The sequence below is a fragment of the Emydura macquarii genome, unplaced genomic scaffold, assembly GCF_026122565.2.
Source record: "Emydura macquarii macquarii isolate MOO-44397 ecotype Brisbane River unplaced genomic scaffold, CSIRO-AGI_Emac_v2 contig_2897, whole genome shotgun sequence".
NCBI lineage: Eukaryota > Metazoa > Chordata > Testudines > Chelidae > Emydura > Emydura macquarii.
The window spans coordinates 3,608,382-3,631,271 of NW_027133034.1; the positions used below are offsets into that span (position 1 = coordinate 3,608,382).

The 22,890-nt window shown below is 40.0% G+C and overlaps 1 protein-coding gene across 4 annotated transcripts in view; it reads right to left on the reverse strand.

Moving 5' to 3' along the window:
- Window positions 1–11,417: 11,417 nt before the first annotated feature.
- The window catches only part of ABHD17B (abhydrolase domain containing 17B, depalmitoylase), a 30,682-nt gene continuing 19,209 nt past the window's right edge, over window positions 11,418–22,890 (reverse strand). For all 4 annotated transcript variants that reach the window (XM_067568472.1, XM_067568474.1, XM_067568473.1 and 1 more), the window contains exons 3-4: window positions 14,233–14,412; window positions 11,418–12,906 (exon numbers count right to left, since the gene is read on the reverse strand). In XM_067568472.1, the coding sequence (XP_067424573.1) occupies window positions 12,687–12,906; window positions 14,233–14,412 (400 nt within the window). In that variant the 3' untranslated portion in view covers window positions 11,418–12,686. The remainder of the gene's footprint in view (window positions 12,907–14,232; window positions 14,413–22,890) is intronic.

The following is a 22,890-nucleotide window of genomic DNA, read 5'->3' on the forward strand; positions in this document are numbered from 1 at the left end:
CATCTCTTGCTGCTTGGTAAAAGTCAAATCATGTGGTCTAGGCTAGCATATGCAGTGACATTTTTTTTAAATATATGTTTGTAACTCATAAGTAGTTAAATGTTTGCATGTGGATGAGGGATTTGGTAAGGATGTAAAGCAAAACTTGATTTTGGTTTCTGCATATCTCTGAAGCGATAAAGAACTTTTTGTTTCAACTAATTATTTTGTAAAGTTGTTACCCTGAATGTAGATAAGAGTTTACCAGATTCAAAGCCTGTCAGATGATGGTAATCATGGTACTACTGATAGACAGGGAAATGGTAATGGCAAATTGTCAGCTGTGGCAACTTACATGTAAAAGAAATAGTTGGAAGGAATTTATTTTTTTAAACTGTCTTTCTGGCAATTTAGCAGCTTGAAGCAAAGAAAGGTAACACCACGTGACAAGCCAGCTCTCCACAGATTATGATCAAATGCTTTTACTGCAGTTCGGAATTACTCCTTTATAGCGTAAGCCACACATTTATGCTAATAGACTTTGTGAAATGATAATTATGTTAAAAAAATCCTTGTAACATGTGAAACTCACTGCCACAATATATCACTAAACTAAAGAGCATTGCAAAAAGGATTAGCATTTATATATAATACACACACACATCTTCCCCCCTCCCCCCCTGGAAAATAGCCACTGGATTTTAAAAAAACCAGAGGATATAAATACTATGCTCTATAAACCAACCATGAATTGACAGGGGAGAAGTTTCCCCCTATGGGCCAGGTTATTTCATAACTGCTCACTATGAGATTTTATATTTTTCTCGGAAGCATCTAGTACTGAACATTTTCAGGCAGGATACCAGACTAGCTGGATCACTGATCTGATCTAGCATGCCCATTTCTGTGTTCCAGTGGTTTCAAGTCTTCACACACAACCATTTCCTGCTCCAAGTGTAAGGCACTTGACTTGCCTTCGCTAACAAATATACCTGTTGCTAGGTGTGTATTAAAAAATGCTCTACCAAAACAATAGATGCCACTGTACACATTTCGCCCTCAGGGAAATAAAGAACTAACACTACATGACAGATGTACAGTCAATCATGTTTCTTAATAAACTACTGGAAGGTGCGCAGCTACTACAGTGAAGAGCACCATCCAAGAACCTATACTAGAACACATGACACACAAGATAGGAGCCTGCTGGAGGATCCCATTTTGTACCTATGTTTCTACTGTTTCTTTTTAAGAGAGGCATAGGAGGGATCGAAGGAGCACTTCTAGCTTTCAAAGGATTTAGCAGCTCAGCTCACCGGAAAAAGATGCAAAGACCTCCAAGTCCACAGTTATAGTTTCATGTAAAGTACCGTATTTCCCCATGTATAAGACGCACCTTTTTTCAAAAAATGTGGGGTCTAAAAACTGGGTGCGTCTTATACAGTGGTACTTACCGGTGATGTACCGTAATACATTTATTTTCAAATTTTGGGCCCCAAAATTAAGATGCGTCTTATACATGGGAGCATCTTATACATGGGGAAATACGGTACATTGCAATAGTCTAATCTCAAGGTTATAAAATACATGAATAAAGGGACCTGAGGTCCATATCAAAAGTCTCTTGCCAAATATAGATACAATAAAGCACTCTTGGCCACAATTACCTTGTTCTTAATTAGCATCATAGACTCTAACAAAACTCCCCTGTGCAAAGGAGTCCTGACATGGATGGCATTATTCCTTTTCCACATGTGGGACACCACCCCTTCCAGACCTCATAAGACATAGCAACAACTGACATCTTAATTCAGATGTTTTTACTGAATTACCTCATCTTGATAAAGAATAGCTTATCCAAAAGTAGGAATGGCAACATAAATGTTTTTCTTGACTAGAAATCTACCTGCAAGACTTATGATGGTGGAACCTCAGTAAGAGCCATTTTGCATACAGCTTTCAACAATAAACAAAACAGGAAATTCTGAATAAACAAGTTGCTCTTTATGCATGTGTATCTGAAAAAATTCCTACTTTGACTATTCACAGAAGGCTATAATTGACCAAACAGGATGAAGGGAAATTCTCTCTTCACAAAATAGCAGTTTCCATGGGGTAAAGTCATAACTGCTAAAAACTAAAGAAATATCAACATACGTATCTCAAAAGAAGTTTTTTTTATATAGTTTTCAATATAGCCATGCAAAGTCTCAGCAAATTAACTGACATTTATTTTCCTCTAAATTAGTCCTACACTTCTCTATCCATATACCTGGTCTTCCAAAATCTTGACATTTGTTGCATCTAATAGATGAAGAATGGTTACTTACCACTGTAAATGGTTCGTCAAGATATTGTAGTCAGTATGGAACCCACAATAGGTGCACATGCACCTCATGTGCAAGATTGGATTATTTTTTTAATGGCAGTATCCATTGGGCGATGCATGTACCCTATTTGCCTTGTGCTCCCTAGAGGGCATAAAGGTTGAAGGAGTGACCTCAGCTCTCCCTTGCAATTTGATGCCCATGGTAACCAAGGACTCTGAAAAGTAGGGATGAAGCAGAAGTCATAGGATCTATAGTACCAACTTTTCGAAGAGCCACAGTTGCTGTAGTGTAAATAACTCGTTCTTCAAGTATGTCACAGTGGCTCTCATTGTAGGTGACTGGCAAGCAGTATCTGTTCAGGATGGCGTGCAGGAGGAGTTTCAGCTGCATTGGTCAAAGCGTGATAACAGTATTGATCTCCTGAACTTGGCATCTCACTTAGTTGCAAAGTCGAAGGCATAGTGTTTGAGAAAGGTCTGTGCCTTATACCATCCGTCAGCTTTGGAGATCTGTGATTCTGGCATGTTTCTGAAACATTCAGATGTCACCTGAACTCTGATGGAGTGAACTTTGATGTTCGGTGGGAGATGCACACTAGCAAACTGGTAATAGACACAAAGATGAATTGTGCAATCCATTTTGATATTCATTGAGATGAGATGGCCTGATCTTTAGAATAGTCCAGCTGTAGCCCAAAATAGGTGGGGCAACAGTCTGAATTGTTTAGTCCTGTTAATGTAATAAAGCAGAGTCAGACACATCTAGTGTGTGCAATTACTTTTCTCCTGGTATTGAGTGTAGTTTCAGAAAGAAGACAGACTGATCGACTGACTAGTGACAATGAAATTGAGAGAGACCACATTGGGGATGAAGCACCACTTTGCCCCTATCAAATATTGTATAGGGAGGGTCACCCACAGAAGATTTACCCATTGAAGCTCACTCACTCTTCTGGCTGAAGCAATAACCCCTACAACAGTCCTCAGAGTGAAGTGGTGTAAGCAACATTCTGAGAGGCTCTAAAGGAGGCTTCCTGAGTCTCAAGAGGACTATACAGGAGGTTCCAGGCAGGAGTGGACTCTCTGACTGGTATGTAAGTATGCAGTAGCCACCCAAGTCCGTAATAAGCTGAGATCACTGTGAGATGGGTTCTAATACAGCTGAACAAAAAAAAAAAAAATCCTGTTCGAGATGCAGTAAATAGTCAAAGATCTTTGGTATTTTTAGTATGGATGGAGCATTTGGCTGTGATGTTGGGTGATCAAAACCAAGCAATCTGAAAGCTGGATCAGAGACTGAATGGATTATCTGTAGTAGAGGTCAACCAAAGCTGCCTGGGCCAGCATAGAACCACCCCAGAATGATCAGTTTGTCTCTCCTGAACCTGGAAATCACTAAGGGAATCAGGAGAATTGGTGGAAAGGCACACAGTAAGCCTCTATTTCATTGCAGGATAAAGGCATCCATAACACACTTGGACTCTGGCCAACTCTTAAGCAAAAGTTTGACATTGACAATTGCTCTTGGTGGCAAATAAGCTGATGTGGGGGTGTAGAGAAGAATGATTCTTCACTAACAGCATATCACTTCTGTGTTGGATCTGTGCAAAGACCCAGCGTGGCTGGTCACTGATTACCTACGCAGGAAGTTTGGTAAGTTGTTGCTAACTGCTGGAAGATGAAGGGCCATTGATACTACCTTATTTTGATTACATGAATTTCAGAAGCCAATGACTTCCAGGTGTAAAAGCAAGGAGCAAGTGCTCCTTTGATTATATAGTGCATGGTTGTTGCATTGTCTATGAAAACCTGCCTTTATGTAGTTTTGGAGGACATTAGTATATAATCCCATGTAGCATCACATACATGCATAGTGCCACGTGCCCTGACATCCTTAAATGTGCCCATACTGTCAATCGTTTGAAGTTAACTGGAGTAGGAAACCTTGTAGTGCGCCTACAGCCTATGCTAGGGCAAGTACCCTTTTTCTGATCTGGAGTTCATCAGGACTACTATAAACTATCGTCTGTGATAGGTAAGTGATTTTTTGTATTTCACTAGAAGTCCTAGCCCGATGAATAGGGATAGAGAGTATTCAAGACTCACTGCTGACTCCTATTATGACCAGCCTCTGCTCAGACAGTGGTCCATAGAATCATAGGGTTGGAAGGGACCTCAAGAGGTCATCTAGTGCAGTTCCCTGCACTCATGGCAGGACTAAGTAATATCTAGACCATCCCTGACAGATGTTTGTCTAACTTGATCTTAAAAACCTCCAATGAGGAAGATTCCACAACCTCCTTAGGCAATTTATTCCAGTGATTAACCACCCTGACAGGTAGGAAGTTTTTCCTAATGTCCAACCTAAACCTCCCTTGCTGCAGTTTAAGCACGTTGCTTCTAGTCCTGTTCTCAAAGATTAAGAGCAGCAATTTTTCTCCCTCCTCCTTGGAGCAACCTTTTATGTACTTGAAAGCTGTTATGTCCCCTCAGTCTTCTCTTCTCCAGGCTAAACAAACCCAGTTCTTTCAGTCTTGCCTCATAGGTCATGTTTTCTAGACCTTTAATAATTTTGGTTGCTCTTCTCTCGACTTTCTCCAATTTGTCCACATCTTTCCTGAAATGTGGCACCCAGAACTGGACACAATACTCCAGTTGAGGCCTAATCAGCGCACAGTAGAGCGGAAGAATTACTATTCGTGTCTTACTCATGACACTTGTGCTCATACATCCCAGATTCATGCTTGCTTTTTTTTTTTTTTTTTTTTTTTTTGCAATAGCATTACATTGTTGACTCATAGTTAGCTTGTGGTCCACTATGAGCCCCAGCTCCCTTTCTGCAGTATTCCTTCCTAGGCAGTCATTTCCCATTTTGTACGTGTGCAACTGATTGTTCCTTCCTAACTGGAGTACTTTGCATTTGTCCTTATTGAATTTCATCCTATTTACCTTAGAGCAATTTTCCAGTTTGTCGAGATCATTCTGAATTATAATCCTCCAAAGCACTTGCAACCCCTCCCAGCTTGGTATCGTCTGCAAACTTAATAAGTGTACTCTCTGTGTCCATGTAGGAGTAGATATGAATGCTTTGTCTTCTCAGGTGCTACCACAAGGCATTTCATGAAGTGGCTTGGTGCTGTGGACAGCCTGCATAGCAGTACTTTGTACTGGTCATGATTTGATCCCATCATTTGAATCACAAGCATTTCCTGTTGGCTAAGTGGACAGTTATACGGAAGTATACATTTTGAAAGCTGAAAGCCACAAAGCAGGCTCGACCCTGAAGAGATGTAGGCAAGTGTTACCATCTGAATGGGAGGTGGCAAATATCTTTGTTCAGTCTTCTCAGGTCTAGGATAGGATAAAGACTCCCTTCTTCAGATTAAGAAAGTCTCATGAGAAGCCTTTTTCCCCTGTCTTCCTGTGGAACCTCCTCTACAGCTCCTAGACAAAGCATCAAGTCCACTTCTGTAATAGAGGCTTATGAGAAGGTCCCTACAGAGGAACAGGGGTTAGGAGTTTGGTGTGATTGTGGATGGAATAACCATGGGCAACTATTTCCAATCACCACTGTCCAAGGCAATAATTGGACCAAGCTCAATGGAACAGCGCATGTAAGCTCCCGCAGGTAGATGCTGATTCCTGATCAGCTCTGATGTAGCTCTCAACATCCCCATCAATTCTGCTGTTTGGTTGATGGGATGGTGCATATATGATGTGGGAGTTAGGAGATAGTAGCAAAGGAGTTGCCTGTGACTGTTCCCACCGCGGCAAATCTGCTTGGCTACTCTGGGAGTCTAGGTCAGCACATTGCCTATATAGGGACGAATATATGCAGTGATTCTTGTAGGTGACTGGTGTAATAACGCCCCCCCCCCCCACCCCCCGAGATCTCAGGCAGGCCCTTGAGTCTTTTAAGGAGTAGAACATTTAGCCAATCATGTGGCAAAGCTCCATTCCCCCAAATGGGAGGTCCTGGATAGTATCTTGGACCTCTCAGTATACCAGAGGCTAACAGCCAAGAACTCATCTTGTGGTCATGGCTTTGGCTATGAACCTTGTGGCAGTGTCAGAGCATCCATGGCTATGTGCAGGCCTGTTCTGGTAACCATTTGGCCTTCTTTAATGATCTCCCATAGCACTTCCTTTCTATCCAGACTACCACAAGACATTAGGGAAGTTCCTATATCAGGAAATTATACTCGGCAAATAATGCCTGATAGCTTTGCTTCAACTGTGGCTGGCAAAACTAACAAGTAAGCTTTGAGCACTTCCCAGAAGTATGCAGGGTTGTGAGGCACTCATTACCACCTGCCCTTAGCATGAGAAAACCCTGTCTGTGCCTGCTGAAGTTCCCCAACTCCACTAGCCTCTAGCAACAGAAGCATACCTTCTACACCTCACTCTCTCTTTACAGGCTAATGATAGGTTAGGGGTTCTCATTTTTTTTTTTTTTGCTAAAACCCCCTTTGAAAATATTTCAGGTTGTGATGACCCCCCATATCATGCCATGCCACCCTTACCAGCAGGAGCAGGAGCTGACAGCTCGTGACTCCCCATAATAACCTCATGACCCACTAAGGGGTCATGAGCCCCAGTTTGAGAACCCCGGTGATAGGTACACTCCAATCCCTGAGTCCTCAACCTCTTGCTGGAATGCCCAGCCCCTATTCCACTGGACACACTCAAAATTTGCACATCCGCTGTTCTCAAAGGAACAATACACATTAGCTTACCAGTTACACCTCACAATCACTACTCTATGCAACTCACAGTACTTGGATTTGTTTATATAGAGAAAACAAGTAAACATTTAACATCAAAGAACAAAGATTCAAGAAGCAGCAAATAGAGATAATGGAAACAACTGGTCACAAAATAAAACCATAACATTTTCTAGAAAAGCCTAAACTTAACTAACAAGATATTACCATGTCATACAGAGCAAAAGCTCACCCCAAATCCTTCCAGCTTATTGGCTGTGCTCCTCCATTCATGGGACAAGTCACTGTCCTCTTGCCTTCTCAGTGGAAAGATGCAGAATGTCTCTCCCTACAGTTATGATCCAAATAGCCACTGTTTTCACTTGCAAATAGGATAAACTCCCAGTGCTGGTTTTTCCCTGCCTAAACTCTCCTCTGGAAACTTTGCAATCACTTGATTAGCATTTTCTTCAGACTATAAATGGGCACCCATTGTGAACCAAACAACAATTTATGTAAGCATCTCTTGGCTGAAAGAAGCCTGTTTCTCACCTTTTGGTGATTAAACCCAAGTCACAGACCTTAAGAACTTAATTTTCAGTACATGTATACATAACTCCTTACATATTATCTATACATACTGTGACAGGGTCAGACTAGATGGCTACCAGAGAGTGCTAGAAGGCCAATATATCAGCCCCAGGCTCAGCAAGTCCCTTTTCCCCTGGTAGCTGAGCAGGGGTTACTTCAGATTTATTAACACACCTGGAACCAATCAAGGCCCCACCCAGGACTTATTAAAAGCCTCCCCTCTAGAAAAAGAGTGTGGCTAGAATCACGAGTGAGGTAAGCTACCAGAGCGAGCGAGCGAGCGAGCAAGCAAGCAAGCAAGACAGACACTATAGAAACCAGTAGAGTTTAGGAGAAGGAGCAGAACGCCGGCAGAAGAGAACCCTGCAGGTACAAAGACTGGGGGAAGGAAAAACCTTGCGCAAAGAAGGCAGAGGACCTTTCCCAGGCCTGAGGGAAAAGACCCTGTTAGAAGGGGAAGATAGAACTGGACATTTGATTCAGCACTACGCCCTGCGGGGCTGTCAGAGGCCAAGAGCCTCCTCTAGCAAAGAGGCCAGGAAGGACCCCTGTCCAGGCAAGGTCCCGACATTAAGTCAAGAGGCATGGGGAAGTAACCCAGGGAAGCTAGCTGCTTTCCTGAAGCCACAGACGAGGCTGCTACTTATAGGTCTCCTAGGTTGAGGCCCAGAGTTGAGGGTGTGACCAGGCCGCTCCAACCCTCTACCAGCCATTCACTAGAGGAGCAAGAGCCCCAGCGAAGAGGCAAGGACCTCTGAGAACCAGAGACAGGACTGGGACCCAGCAGGGAGCAGCTATCTTAGAGAGGCTATATTACCTCCTCCACAACTAGAGGGTGGAAGAACACCAAGGGGTGAAGCTGTTCCCTGACCTACCACTAGAAGGAAGTGCTGGACCCACCAAGAGCTGTCAACACATTTTTCAATGATTGAGGGCTAATGTGACAGGCTTTCAGAAGAGACCTCACTTGACACACTTTGGGGAACTAGTATGTAGATACCAGACCCAGGAGATCTCTGTAGCCTTTATAAACCCCTGTGCCCTCTGCCAGCTGGCACCAAGAGGTCCCTGGGTCACAGCACCTGACAAGGTCTAACTTCGGAGGGCCCTTTTCCATAGGCACGCCTTTCATCTTTTGACTTTTCCTGCACTGCTGCTAAAGATCCTTGGCTTAAGTGGGAGTAAAAGTAGTCAAAATTTTTCAGGGGCACGTGGTAGTGCTTCCACTAGTTTGGATGTGGGCTAAATGGTGGCTGGGGTTTGCTAGAGACCCTCAGGCAGTGCTAATATGTCCTCATTCATAGGGAGACATCCTGATTGGGACAGATGTTGTTAGGCTGTCAGAGTTTATAGGATCTCTCCTGGATGACCATCATTCCTATGTCCAAGGACTTCGCTTTATAAGATAGGAAATTCTGAAAAGCATTATAACCTCCTCCTGCAAGGCAGGGGTTAGTTGAATTGGCTCAGATAAATTACTATTCTTTTGACAGAGACTGGCGGTGCTTTTGTTTTTCTAATCCCAGCTTCTAGGTGCAGATGTCAAGCTCTGGTGTCAGCGGTCTAAGTACACTCAATCTCCTCTTTCTAGATCTGCAGGAAGATCTGTTATGGGACACTAGCGATGATGGTCCTCAGTAGGGCCAGTACAGCCAAAGTGTCATGCTGAATATGGCCAGTGTTGCAGCTAGTCAGCCCATGGCCATTCATGCCTCTGTTGTGTTGGTGCCGTGTGAGAGGATTGTTGATGCTTGCTCTAAGGTTGCTCTTGGGGGATAGAGGTGTCCCTGTTTGACATTAGGGAGGTGTGATCCAGAGACAGTGATAAGAAGTTCCACTCTTTGAACAGCAGTGCTGTGGGATAGTACTCAGGGCCTGAACCATACAGGTCCCATGCTGAAGATATCCCTAGAGGGGATCTAAGCTGTTCTGTGAGGACATATCTTGGGCCTGTAATTGGTGCTGGTGCCAGTATTGGTGCTGGTTGTCCAAGCATCACTCACCTTGGCAAAGAACTTAAACTCTGTCTCTGGAGGAGTACTGTCTCTTTTCCTCCTTTTAGTATGAAGTCTTCTGGTATTTGGGGTCTGCCCAGACTTTGCCTGGGCCCTTGGTGTCTCACCCTTGTATTGGGGTGCCAAAGTCCATTCTGACAATTTTGTCAGTGTTGTGGGGGCCAGTGCCAAGTTAGTTAGCCCAATTACCTCTAAAGCTATTTGTGCCATTCTTGATGGGATTTTCTTTCCTGTTGCTGCTCAGGTTGGGTTTCCGCTCAAGGGAACACTTGCTGAAGATGACCCTTTTCATTCTTTGGAGGCAGTAGTCTCCCTCCAGTTCTGAAGTGGTGCACATCAATTGAGTAGGTATAGTTTCAGCCACATATCCCTTGACTTACAAGTCCTCAAGAAGGATTTGCATACTGGCACACTTACTGGGAATGACTTCCTATAAACTGAATAGGCATCTACTACTCCTGTCAACTGAAGGGATAAGTCCAAAACAGGTTGGAGTTTGCAACGGTGGCAGATGCAGGGTGCCTAAGCCCTGCTACAGGGATGTACATACTCAGGGTCTTTTCTATTTTTGCAGTCTATTTCTGACTTAAAAACCTAAAAATGAGAATGAAGGCGATTTTCACCAAAAAGTTAAAAAAGGAATATGTTTGAATCTCCAGAGAAGCAGGTCAAACACTCACTGGGTTCTGTGTCATTGCTGTGGGAACTGAGGGGAGGTCACGGCTGTTTCACTCTTCATGCCCTCACATGCAAGCATAAGGTAACAGAGTGCATGCATGGCCCTGACAGACACGATACAAAACCCAATCTTGCATGCAACAGGCATGTGCCCCACAGCAGATTCCACCCTGACGTGCACTCAAAGATGTTGTTTGAGCCAATGAAAGTGAGTATATGGAGTAGACCAACCAACCTTTCCAAAAGTCAGAAATATATATTCAATATACTTTTTTTTTGCCTATGCACTTTTTTTTTTTTTTTTTTTTTAAAGGGTCATGGGTTTCATACAATGTTCTTTTCTGCTTTGGCAGCTTCTCCAACACACAAACATCCGTTAATGAATGCTGCCATCAACTCTTGGTTATCAAAGGACAATTGTATTTTTAATATAAAATAGCCCATTGTCACTTTCACACAAATACATCCCAGGTATAAGCATAACCAATATAATACCATGACCGCCATCTCCACCACAACCACAGATAGCATATTAAACTTTTCCAGCACTATAATTGGCAGTTGTAGGTCAGTAATAGGAGAGGAACTTTCATAGCTGAATGAATATGCTGTATAGATGTTACTGTATATGAAGTAGATTAATTGCTTCAGTAATCATCTTTCACATAAGAATCCACATTAAATAAAGATCAGAATAAAGCTGAAGATAACCAACAACATTCAAGAGTCCAATTCTCCACTGCCTACTGTAATCAGGTACAGCTATGCAAACTGGGTGCTAAATGTTATGGGTAATGACCTTAACTCACAGCCCAGGGTGGGGCTAAGGTGGCTTAAAGCTATCTTTGTGTCCTTCCAGTTCTGGGCTGCTATGTCACCCAGCATAAAATTCAAACAGAACAAGGAGTGTCCAAGTTATGACAGTTTGTCATCAACTCCCTATGGACAGCAACACTGCTTGGAATCTTTGCTGGCAAACATACCTTCACCCTAGTTTTGTGAAAAAACAAGGAACAAAAAAACAAACTGTAGATGTCTTCCTCAGAAATCTCAGTCTCCTTTTATAGTAAGTAGCCAGATAGTTGTTTATAATTTTTTCAGAACAAAATGAAGAACAGCATATTGTGTAGTATTATTTACTGTTAGTTAACACATCTGAATCAAACCATTCACAATATTTGATGATACATTTAATTACATAGTAGTCTCGGACAATCACAAAAACAAGCAGAACAAACTACATAAGGCTTTTAAATTAGAAGCACAGTCTGTACTGTTGGAATATTACTATGTTTACAAATTAGGCTACATATAATTTTAAGTTTGTCATTATCTTTCATAGTTTTATTCAAGCAAAACTTATTCAAGGGGAAGGCAACTTATAAAATGTATTTTACTGTGAGTTAATACAAAAGTGTCAACATTCTCTTCACTGTTCAGGAGCAGATTAGTAAAATTCTCATACAGTAATAAAAAACAATAGGTTGCACACTAACAAACACCCAAAAGTAAACCTGAACTGACAACTGCAAGCTTGGATTTGTTCGTTAAAGTTAGACAAACTTCCAGAATTCTTTCTATCCATATAGTGCATCTCTATATAATCAAAGTTTAAAATTAGCTCTAAATACTTTATTGGTTTCAAAGAAACCACTAAAATATTTTGTTACACCTCAGTAGTGAGCATGTGTATGAAATTTGTTATAAAAGTGGTATTTTGTGGCTTCATGTTACGGAACAATCTATTTAGCTAAGGAAAAGATAAGTAGGCAGATTTAACCCTTATCTTCCAGGTAAAAAACAAATTAAGCTCAAGACATAAGATATAATGCACTGTAGCAAAAAAAAGCTTGTTTTGACCTGCTCCCTCTAAAACAGGGCCAGGGTCAATTCCAGTGACTGTCTATATTTTCATTATATATACTAGTATTTACTTAAATCTCATGGCTATCAGTATTTTTACAAGTTCAGCTGTTTAGAAGTCTGATTTTTAATGTACACCTGTGCAACAGAATAAATCACAGTAGATTTTGAGATGTTTAAAAAGTATTTATAAATTTGTTTGATATGCTAAAGCATTTGGCAACACTTTTACAGCATCTGATTTTACATAATTAAAATTTCATACAGTATTCCTTGTGATATTCTGTACATCTAAAAAGAAAACTCATAGTATATGAACTACACAAGCTCAACTGCATGATCGTGTTATTCCAGTTTATAATACTGCTATTAAAACCTTCATTAATTATGTTCACAAATCATTACCTGTACATTTATGAAGGCAACTGACATGATTTGAAAACAAAACCTTCAGGTTTTATGTTATGTATTTATCAAAGTGTGCAGTTCTGCAATGAAATGAGAAAGCATGTAAATATATAAAGTACTTTACAAATTCACCAGCTCCTGTGATACAAACTGTTTTAATCGTTCAAGGTATTGTCCATAAAGCTCCACATCATTATGGCCTGCTCCTTCAACCCATAGTGGCTCTACAGGTCTCTGGCAACGCTCAAATAATGCTAGGCCATGTGAAAAGTCAATTACTTCATCTTCAGTCCCATGGATTATTAACACTGGAGATGTTATTTTAGAAATTTTGTCAATGCTGCAAGAAAAGAGATTCAACAAACATGAATACAGAACACAAACAACTTTACCCAGTTAACCCTCAGAGAAAGACTCCTAGGCTATGTCTACACTTAAACAGGCATAATGGCACAACTGCAGCTGTACCACTAGAGCCCTATCTTCAGTGTGGCCACTTGCTACAGCAACAGGTGGGGTTCTCCCGTTGCTGTAGTTAATCCACCTCCCTGATAGAATTATTCTAGCTACTGACTTTCATTGACCTAATGTGGTCTACAGCAAGTTATGTTGCTCAGGAGTGTGAATTTTTCACAACTCTGAGTGACATAGCTCTGGACCAATTTAACTTTGTAGTATAGGTCTGGCCTTCAGCTATGGTTGCACCATGAACTAGAGTTGCGATTCCTTTGCTCATATACACATATTCACTCTAGTTCTCATCAAGCTAGCGCACGTATAAATAGCAGTGTAGCTTCAGTAGCACGGGTAACGGCAGTGAGGGCACAACTTAGTCATACAGCACTGCACCCTCAGTCAGCTGAATTCAATGAGAACTGGAGTACATTTACATGAACAGAGGAATCACACCCCTAGCTCATAATATAGACATAGTCTCGGTTTCAAGGATTCACTCATACAGTAGTTTTAACCTACTTGTTTTAAAATAGTTAATCACTGGCACTTCAGATCCCACAGAACTTATGTAACATCTGATACTTCAGAGCCCTTTCCACAATGGAAAAAGTAGTTGTCAAGTGTTACAGGAAGCTCCAACCTTGAAATATTATCTCTTGTGTTAAGACTCATTTGAAGTCAAATACTTAAATACAAGCAACTAATTTTTTCTATACAACTGATCAAGTTTGGGATGCCCAAACAAGCATTCAGTTAGTTCTAGATCATTTGTTATTACAGAAGTTTGTTATTTGCATCTAAGATCAACTTTTCCCAGTTCTTGCTGGTCTGGGCAACAGACTCAAAAAGATACTTTATTGAGAACCAACAATGTACCAGCAGGATCACCCACTAGTATCATTATAGGGTTACATTTGGGACAACTGTATTTCTGCTCCCCTCGCTGTTTAATACAAAGACACTCATAAAACTGATTAATAATATACAATATTCTCAAATGTCCAAGTCAGGCATTATAAAAACATTTTTAATTTTTAAAATTAATGTTAATCTTTTTCATGTCTTCAAATGTTTCTACATTCACCATGTCTTGATTCACTCTTTGTAATTACAGGATATTAGAAAATGTTATATTACTTTAAAAGGACAAGTGCAAAGAATTTTCAGGATTACTTTCTTCTCTATTCTGAGAATGCTAGTAGCAACTTACTTTGGAAATGCATCAAAGCAGTAGGTTTTCTTAGTGTCCGGAAAGGCTACTCGCATTCCTGAGGTCAAAGGAGAATGAAGAATTACAGCAGCACTCTCATACCGAGCAGCGAGGTCCACAGATGGTACTGTTCCTATACTTTGGCCATATATAATCACATTTTCAGGGCGGATTCCGTACCTACAAAATTAAGAGTGTTAAAAACTGGTACGCACTAAAATAAACGGAATCAATTTTGTAATATGAATAAAGCAGATAAATGATCGTATCTGTGGATCAAAATTTACCAAGTAGGATGAACAAAAATGACTAGTAAGAGAACCAGGTACAGTTGTTGTTAAATTACTTTCCTGTACTTCAATTTTCCTCTTTTGCCTTACTTAGAATTTTGACGGTAAAGCTTTGCTACTACCCGTTTTGTATACGGCAAACATTTTTGTCATGTCTGGAAAGATAGTGAAATATGGTTTAGTTTTTGAAAAAAAAGTATACATTTGTGCAATAGCACCATGAATAAAGTGAGGATAACTCTGGAATCAAGTACACTAGATAGCCTGCTCTAGAAAACACAGAAGTGTTGGTTTATTCCAAGATGACAAGGTATTTTGAATCAATGCAGCTTTGTACATCAGATTTAACAAGTTAAGGAAGGTCAAATTTGGGACAAACTTTTTTTGTTTGTTTGTTTAAATAAGAACTTAAATGTGTTTAACAACAGAGCTCAGTGAGAACCAAAAAGGCTCATGATGCTGTCATATTCCATTCCCAGCCCACTGTGCTTAAGTTAAAAGATGACATTATCTATATTGGTAAATTTTAAATATGCCTGATATTGACTTCAAAGGTTTGGTAAGTAACCTTTTGTTAAAAGGACTATGCAACCATTTATCAAATGTAAAGGTAGGACTACTCCATTAAACACTATTCCATTTGCCACAACCTTGTGTAATGAACATTGTACAAAAGAGCTGCTTATGCTTGATATACAGCAAACATGGGATGCTAAAGAAGATGGTCAGTTACAACATTGCTCAGCCACCCTTAATTTTAAAAAATTACTTACAATTAAATTCAAAGTAATTTCTCCTCAAGCATCACCTTATTAAACCACAAACCCAACTCTCAAATAAAATCCTCCTATACGGAGGCAATGTCAAATTTCAGCTCATCCAAATTATTACCACCAAATTTTAAACTCCAGGAAAAAAGGCTTAGAATCAGGACTTCCAAAGCTTTTAGAATACAACCCATCACATGCAACAACATGTTCAGCTCTGGTAACTTTGTCTCAAAAATATGTAGCAGAAATAGACGGGTTCAGAGACAGACGATAAAACAGTGGAATGGAAAGCATTTCATATGAAGAGAGATTGCAAATACTGGGATTGTTCAGTTCAGAGAACAGACAAGGGGGGAATGGAATAGAGATATATAAATAATAAATGGTATAAAAAGTGGACTGGGTACTCCTATTTAGCTGTTCTCATAACACAATATCGAGGAGACATTCTATGAAACTGACAGATAACGAATTTAAAACGGATGACAGGAAGTACTTTTGCACACCACACTATTAGCCTGTTAATTCATCCTCATCAGATGCCCCTGAGGCTAAGAACTTAGCAAGATTAAAAAAAGACTGGAAGTTTATATGAATAATAAGAACAGCCAGTTACATTAGACAGGATGTCAGAAATATCTTAACATTTGGAATAGATATAAAACCTTCATGCAAGGAATAAGCTAATCACTAACTGACTTCCTCTATAGGCTGGTTACTCCGTAATTGTTCAATATGGGTTTCTTGTACCTTTCTCTTTGAGGCATCAGGTAGCTGGCCAGAGACAGGATACTGGAGCAGATTAACTACTTATCTAGATAAGGGAGGGAGAGGTTGGATTCTTGTTCAAGGATTCCATCCTTCAGACCAGTCTTTGGTTAGTTGTCCAATATATATTTTAAGCCCTCAACCCTATTTAGCTGCTGTAAGGCAGAAGATTCTCTCTTTCTGATCCTCCCATGCAGCTTAGAGTCTCCTAGCTATTGTGTCAAGAGTCCATGTCTCAGTTACTCTACTTTCTGGCTGCTGTGAGCTGGTATCTCTATTTTAAGTTCTCCTCCCCAGTAAATTGCTTTAATGCCTGCCTCTGCTGCAGCTCACTTTTCCCAAAGCAGCAGAAGGAAATTGACCTATCTTGAGTTTCATTTCTGCATAAAAAAAAAAAAACTGATAATACTCCAGTCAGTTTTCACTCTGCTGCAGCTTGGCAAAGCTGTGAGCAGCAGCAAAGGCACTGTAGCGGTCTGTAGTCTTAGGAAGAGAGTACAACATTTGTTTATGCTAGTTACTACTAGCATACTCAAATGAGTGACAACCAGCTATCCTGTTATATTGGGATCTGAGAACTGATTCCTATCGCCACCTTCTAGAAGCAAGAAGATGCCCATTTGCTTGTGAAGACAAACATCGCAATGAGATGGGGCTCTGCTCATTCATACATTTTTAAGGTCAGAAGCGATCATATGATAATCTAATCTGTCCGACTGCATAACACACCACAGAATTTGACCCAGTAGTTCCTTTATCAATCCCTTAATTTCTGGTCAAGCTAGACTACCTTTTACAGGAAGACATCTATCTTGATTGAAAAACTTGAAGTGATTGAGAATCTACTCTTGGTAAGTATAATTTTATTATAATAATAATAATAGTATAAGTTTATATTATAATAATATAAGTATATTTTACAAAAGGGGAACGAAGAAAGAGATTCAATGTCCAATGTCACACAAAGGAGATTCTAACAGAGCCAGGAACTGAACCCCAATTTCAGATGCCCTAACCAGAAGGCCTCTGGTGCAATTACCTTCTTCTATATCCCTTACCCCCCATAAGAGCATACTCACAGAAAATCAATTAATGAACTGGTACTTGGCAGCCTTAAAGGGTCACCACCAATTGCCATGATCAGTACTTCACCAATCCTCTGCCAGAGGTACACAGCTCTTTACAGTGTTGACTGTTAGCAAAGTTCATTGAAGAAGAATCAGGGCTCAGCAGAGACAGATCCTTGCAGACTGTAGAAAGGGGTTAACTGAAGCACAGTTAAGAACAGACAAGTACAGAGCACAGAAGGAGCTAATGGGAGTAGACGGAAGTAGCAGACAAAGTAATGGAGAAGAAAAGAAATGGATTTGAAAATGAGAGATGCCCTAGCTAATTTTCCTTTTAGAAGAGAGGATGTGCAAATTTGTGTAAAATAAGAGACAAACATAAAATAAAAAACAAAGTGTAAATGGGAAAATGGAAAAAGTGATACCCATTCCCAAATCCTAGACACAATTGTATTGCTTTCAGTGGCCAAAGAAAAAAGGGGGTAGAAATAAAAATTCATTCTTCATTTTTTTCCCCATAAAATATTTTAAAAGCTTGAATTTGTGAAAAATTTCCCCCCCCCCCTCTGTCTTTTCTTTCCCTTTTTGCCAACGCATGCAATAAATACCCTGTTTTGGTCCCCCGTCCCGTCCCCCCGTTATCGAATTTAAATTTCGTTTTCAATCTGCATTATCAGTAGATGCACAGGAAGTAAAACATATTAATATACTGTTATTTCAAGACTGACTGCAAGTGACTGAAGACATTTCTTTTTGGTAAACAGTCAAATACAATTGTGTTTTGGAAAGTGACTCTTCTTGCTCAAGAGCTTTTCTCTGTGTGTACAGTCGTTACTTTTTAGTCACAAAAATAAATGGATTCATATTAGCAATGCAGAGCCAACAGAGTTAAATGAGTGAATTCAAAGCTGCTGTTCTTATTTCTTTGCTACCACTGCTAAGCAGCTCCTATGCCGGTCATTGGCTTCATCACAAGTTAAGGTGGAGATTAGATCTGGCTTCTCCATTAGCTGTCTCCTATCAAGTTGTAGGATCCAGGAGGAGCAAGATAGGCTCGGCCAACTGAGCACCTAGGTGTAGGGGAGCATCTAATTAAAGATGGTTCCCCCTTTCCCTTCCCAGTGCAGCTACCCAGGAAAGCCCAGAAGTGGTGAGGAAAAGACTAGAAACTGAGACCAGCAACCAGTTACTTTTTCCTGATTTATTTTCTTGTCACAAGTTAGAGCAGCCCCTGGTGTAAGGGGCATGATCTAACTAGTTTACTATGGTCCCAAAGAGACTATGATCTGACTTTTAAAGATATTCAGGTGCCCAGTGGGATTTTCAGAAGCAAGATGTTTTTGGAAATCCCATTATGTGCCTAAATACCTTTTTAAAATCTGGTCCTATGCATCCATTTGGGATAGCAATAGTACAGTTCACATCACTTCCTCTCTTCATTCTTGATATTCTCTTCCACACCCTTACATGCCCCATGGCTGTGGGGAGAAAGCTGAACATGTTGGCTCTGCATATTGAACTATCAGGATGTATTTCACTATCTCAGTTTTTCACATTCATGCAAAAGTTGACAGTATTCACTCACTCTACAGTAACCAAGTTTATTATTTAAAGTATTGTAGTACCACCTGCACCATAGGCTTGAATCTTATTCTCGCAAAGCTGATGCAGGCTCTGTTCAAACCTTAGTATTAGCCTCATACATGTCATACATTATGTGAAAAAACAATCAATTAATGCATGAAAAAACAAAGTAGCACAAACCATTTTCAGACACATAGCCCTCTTCTTAAAGAAATATTTTCTGTGTCTTTGAGTGAGACAGAAAATATTTCTTCTGTGTACTATCTGTGAGGACAGTAATCTTCATGGCTATCACACCAGCCCAAAGTTGTGAAATATGGGACTGATTCTATTTCTTTCAATGTTGTGTTCCTTAAGAATAAGGTGATTGTGCTTTTATTCATAATTCTTGTCTAAAGTGGCCTCTTTCCTCACCTCCCCCCCCACAATTGATATTTAAAGGTCAAACTCTGTACTTAGGATGTTTGGGGGGCCTGAAATTTGATCCTAAATAGACAATTTAATCTTCAAGTTCCCCAAAATTTCAGGCAGATATGAGGGAAGACCGCAGGGTTCTGCCAATCAAAGCCCAAGTGGTTGACACTGTATATTACTCTTATGATCTGACAGGTATTCAACCTGCTGGAGATAACTCTGTATACTGAACTAGACACATGGCAGTTCTTATAGTGTGTGCTTGCTCTGTCATCTTAGTATTTTTCAGAGTTGCTAATTGGACTCTATGTGGTCTTTTTAAGTGGCATGTTTCCCTCAACTTGGTCTCTAAATCTGAGGCCCAGTTTGGTAGAACAGTATCAGTCATTTTTTACTAATACTCTCTCAACTTGACACTCAAAACTGATGCACTATTTGGGATAATTCTGTAATCTCTGTTAAACTAGAACTTTTCCACCAACCCCAGTGGAAATTGTACGGCTTACTAAACACTCACAAGTGGGAACAGAGCAAGCAGAGGCCACCTTGAAGAAGAAAGTTACTTACAGTAATTGCAGTTCTCTGCAAGTGTTTATGCCCACTATCCACAGTCTCTTCAAATCTTATGTTCTCTGATTGCAGAGAAAAGATTACTTTGTACTATTCTTGAACTACTTTTCCCCGCTAATAATTATGGCCAAATCTTCCCTTCAGCCAAGGGGATTGTAAAAAAATTTGAGAACAGCAAGAGAGAAGTGGGGAACTTATGCTCCAAAAATGTATTTAACTCTATACAATAGTTTGAGTTTTCATTTAAACTTCTGTAGAAGGACCTGCATTTTTCAAAAATAGATATCTAAAGAAATTTCTGAAATTTCATTTGTGCAAGGCAGGCAGGATGGCTTTAAAACATACTGGCAGACATTTCTCTCAATGTATTAATGTTACACAACATGGGGTGAGGAATGTCTAAATGTGTGATACCACTGTTTCAACATGTGTAAAAATAATCTGCTTTTCTCAAACCGTATTAAATGTTGAAATACTGTTTTAGTAAATAGCTTAAAACACCTTATGGCTCCTTTTCTCTTTACTTTTTTCTATTCTGATGTTCTAAAATATTTCACTACATGAAAGCTACTGTTTGGTCTACTCCATCTTTTCTCCCCCCCCCCTTACACTTTATTTACTCTAATTTTTCAAAAAGTCAGAGTAGAAAAAGGAGGGGGAAAAAAGTGGAGTTCCCACAGCAATGGCTTTGATCACTCCAAAAAGCAAATAAAATGTATAATTAAATATTTTTATTATGCTAGTGCCCAAAGACCCCAAATGGGTTTGGGGCTTCACTGACTGGGCACTGTATTAACAATGATGAGACAAAAATCCTGCTCCAAAGGGCTAACAGTCTAAACACATACAGATAAAGGGTAGATATTAGTGGTATATCCACTATAGGCTTTACAGTCTGTAGACTCATGTTACCAGATGTTACTTGCTGCATTTACCAGCTCCAACATGACTAGAAAAGCCTTCCAAATTAGCCTCAAAATAAATTCCCAAACAAAAGCCTATAAGGCAGAGTTAAGACTGTAACAATAATTCACAACATTATAAAGGTGTTCAATAAAGCTAACATTTGAAAGCAATTAAGATTCAACCTCAGTTCTGTCCCTAATATATCCTTGGCCATTGAACATTCATAACACCCAGACTATTTCATATACATTTCCAATATAGGTCACAAACCTTCCATCATATTATTTGATCTCTCTCTCGTATTTTCCGTTTACAGATATCCAATCGCATCTCAACTTTTGGTAAAGCAACAACATATTGAATCTTACTTGCCACACAAAATCCTGAAATACCACCCTTTAAACATTATACTACAAGTCTGAATCCCATCTATCCTAACTACAAAGATTGTGACTCCAGATTCAGGCTTTCCAACGTGTATCAGACTATTTATCAACTTCATTGAACTCTGGACATTATGCACACCCTTTTTAATGGGCCACACTAACCTATTACTTACCACAGAGAAGGCGGAGTATTAAACATGCAGATCTGTTCCTATTTTTAATCAGTAGTTCCAAAATTCTCCAAATTTCTGAACAGTTACGATAAAAGCCTATCCCTGTCAGGTAGGTAGTTGGCTGGGAAAATGGAGCAGTAATAGGAATATTTATCCATGTGTTGCCTGAAAGTTTCCTCTCTTGGACTAATGAGGTGTTCACAGATCCATGACGCTGGGTACTCTAGTCTATTCTATGCAGCTTTGCAGGCAGACCAAACCGGTCAGAGGCAGGGAAGGTGTGGTGTGACCTCTGAAAAAATCCCAGTTGAGTCACTTCTGTAGCCTAGGAACAACTAATCTCTCTACATCAGGGAGGAAAGCTAAGCATTAACTTCAAATAGAACAATCCTTCTGCAGAGCAAGGAATTCAAAGAACAGTAAACTTGGGGTGCCAAACATGCCATGTCTTTTTCCAGTTAACAACCGTTTCAAAGTGAGTTGGATGAGTGGACCTCATTATTTCAAGGAAGCGTTCGGGTAAGATGGATAAATTTTCCTTTTCTTATTCATGAAATCTACAGATCCACGACAATGGCACTTTCATAACTGTGTCCACTCAGGGGAGGAATTATATACAGTTATGTACAGATGCAAAAGGGGATATCATCCCATTCCTAATAGTTACTGGGATGCTATAGTAAGAAGCACCCAACTGCTGAACACAGCATCAGATTACTGAAATCAGTTTGTAGAATTATGAACAAATGACCAGGATTCTGCTTTACAGATATTTTGTGAGGCATATGACCTTTCTGCCCTTTAAATTGCCACGGCTCTGAGGAAGTGAGCTCTGATATGGGAAAATAGGGTTAGGCTTTTTGACTTGTATGCTTTTGAGATGCAATATCTCAGCCATCTGGAAATGGAAGATTTCAAAGCCCACTCTCGCTCTTTGACACTAGATAATAAAGCATAAACAAAGTATTTGTCCTTCTAACCTGAGCTGTGTGGTGAATATGAGAGCTCTGCAGACATCCAAAGTATGTCACAATTTCTCCTTTGACTGTGATGAAGTTGAACAGAAGAATGAAAGATCAATTCCCTGTACTCTATGGAGACTGGAGATAATCCTTACTATGAAGACTGAGTCAGTTCTGAGTACTACTTTAAACTCATGGAATATGCAATACTGAGGTTCCAGAAAATGAGTTCCTAACTTGATCACCCTACAAACAGAAATGATTGTCAACAAAAAAAGCCATTTTAGACAGAAAGTAATGTGAAACCTTCACGAGTAATGTGAAAGTAATGTGAAACCTTCATATGTAGGGCCTGTGATGACACTGAGAACAAGGTAAGATCCCATAAAATTTTTTTGCACATTAGGAGGATGTGCAAGAGATGCTGTTCTCGTAAGAAAATCACTGGACAATTTGGGTAAGATGAAATTCACTACTTGTCTATGCATATACAATGCTGGATAAACAGCAGCTTGACCTTTGAGAGTCTGAACTGTCAGACCTAACCTGAGTCAATTTTGAAGCAATTAAAGAATCTGTGATAGTGATGCAAATGGGGGGGGTTGAGACCCTTTTCCTGAGCACCAATGATTAAAGCTCAACTAGGCCTTTGAATATGCTGAATTGTTAGGTTTATTTTTGGAAGCTAGAATTGTGGATAGTAGCTCTGCGCATAACCTCTTTGGCTTAAGAGGATCTGTTCAAGAACCAGGCAGCTAGGCTCAGACA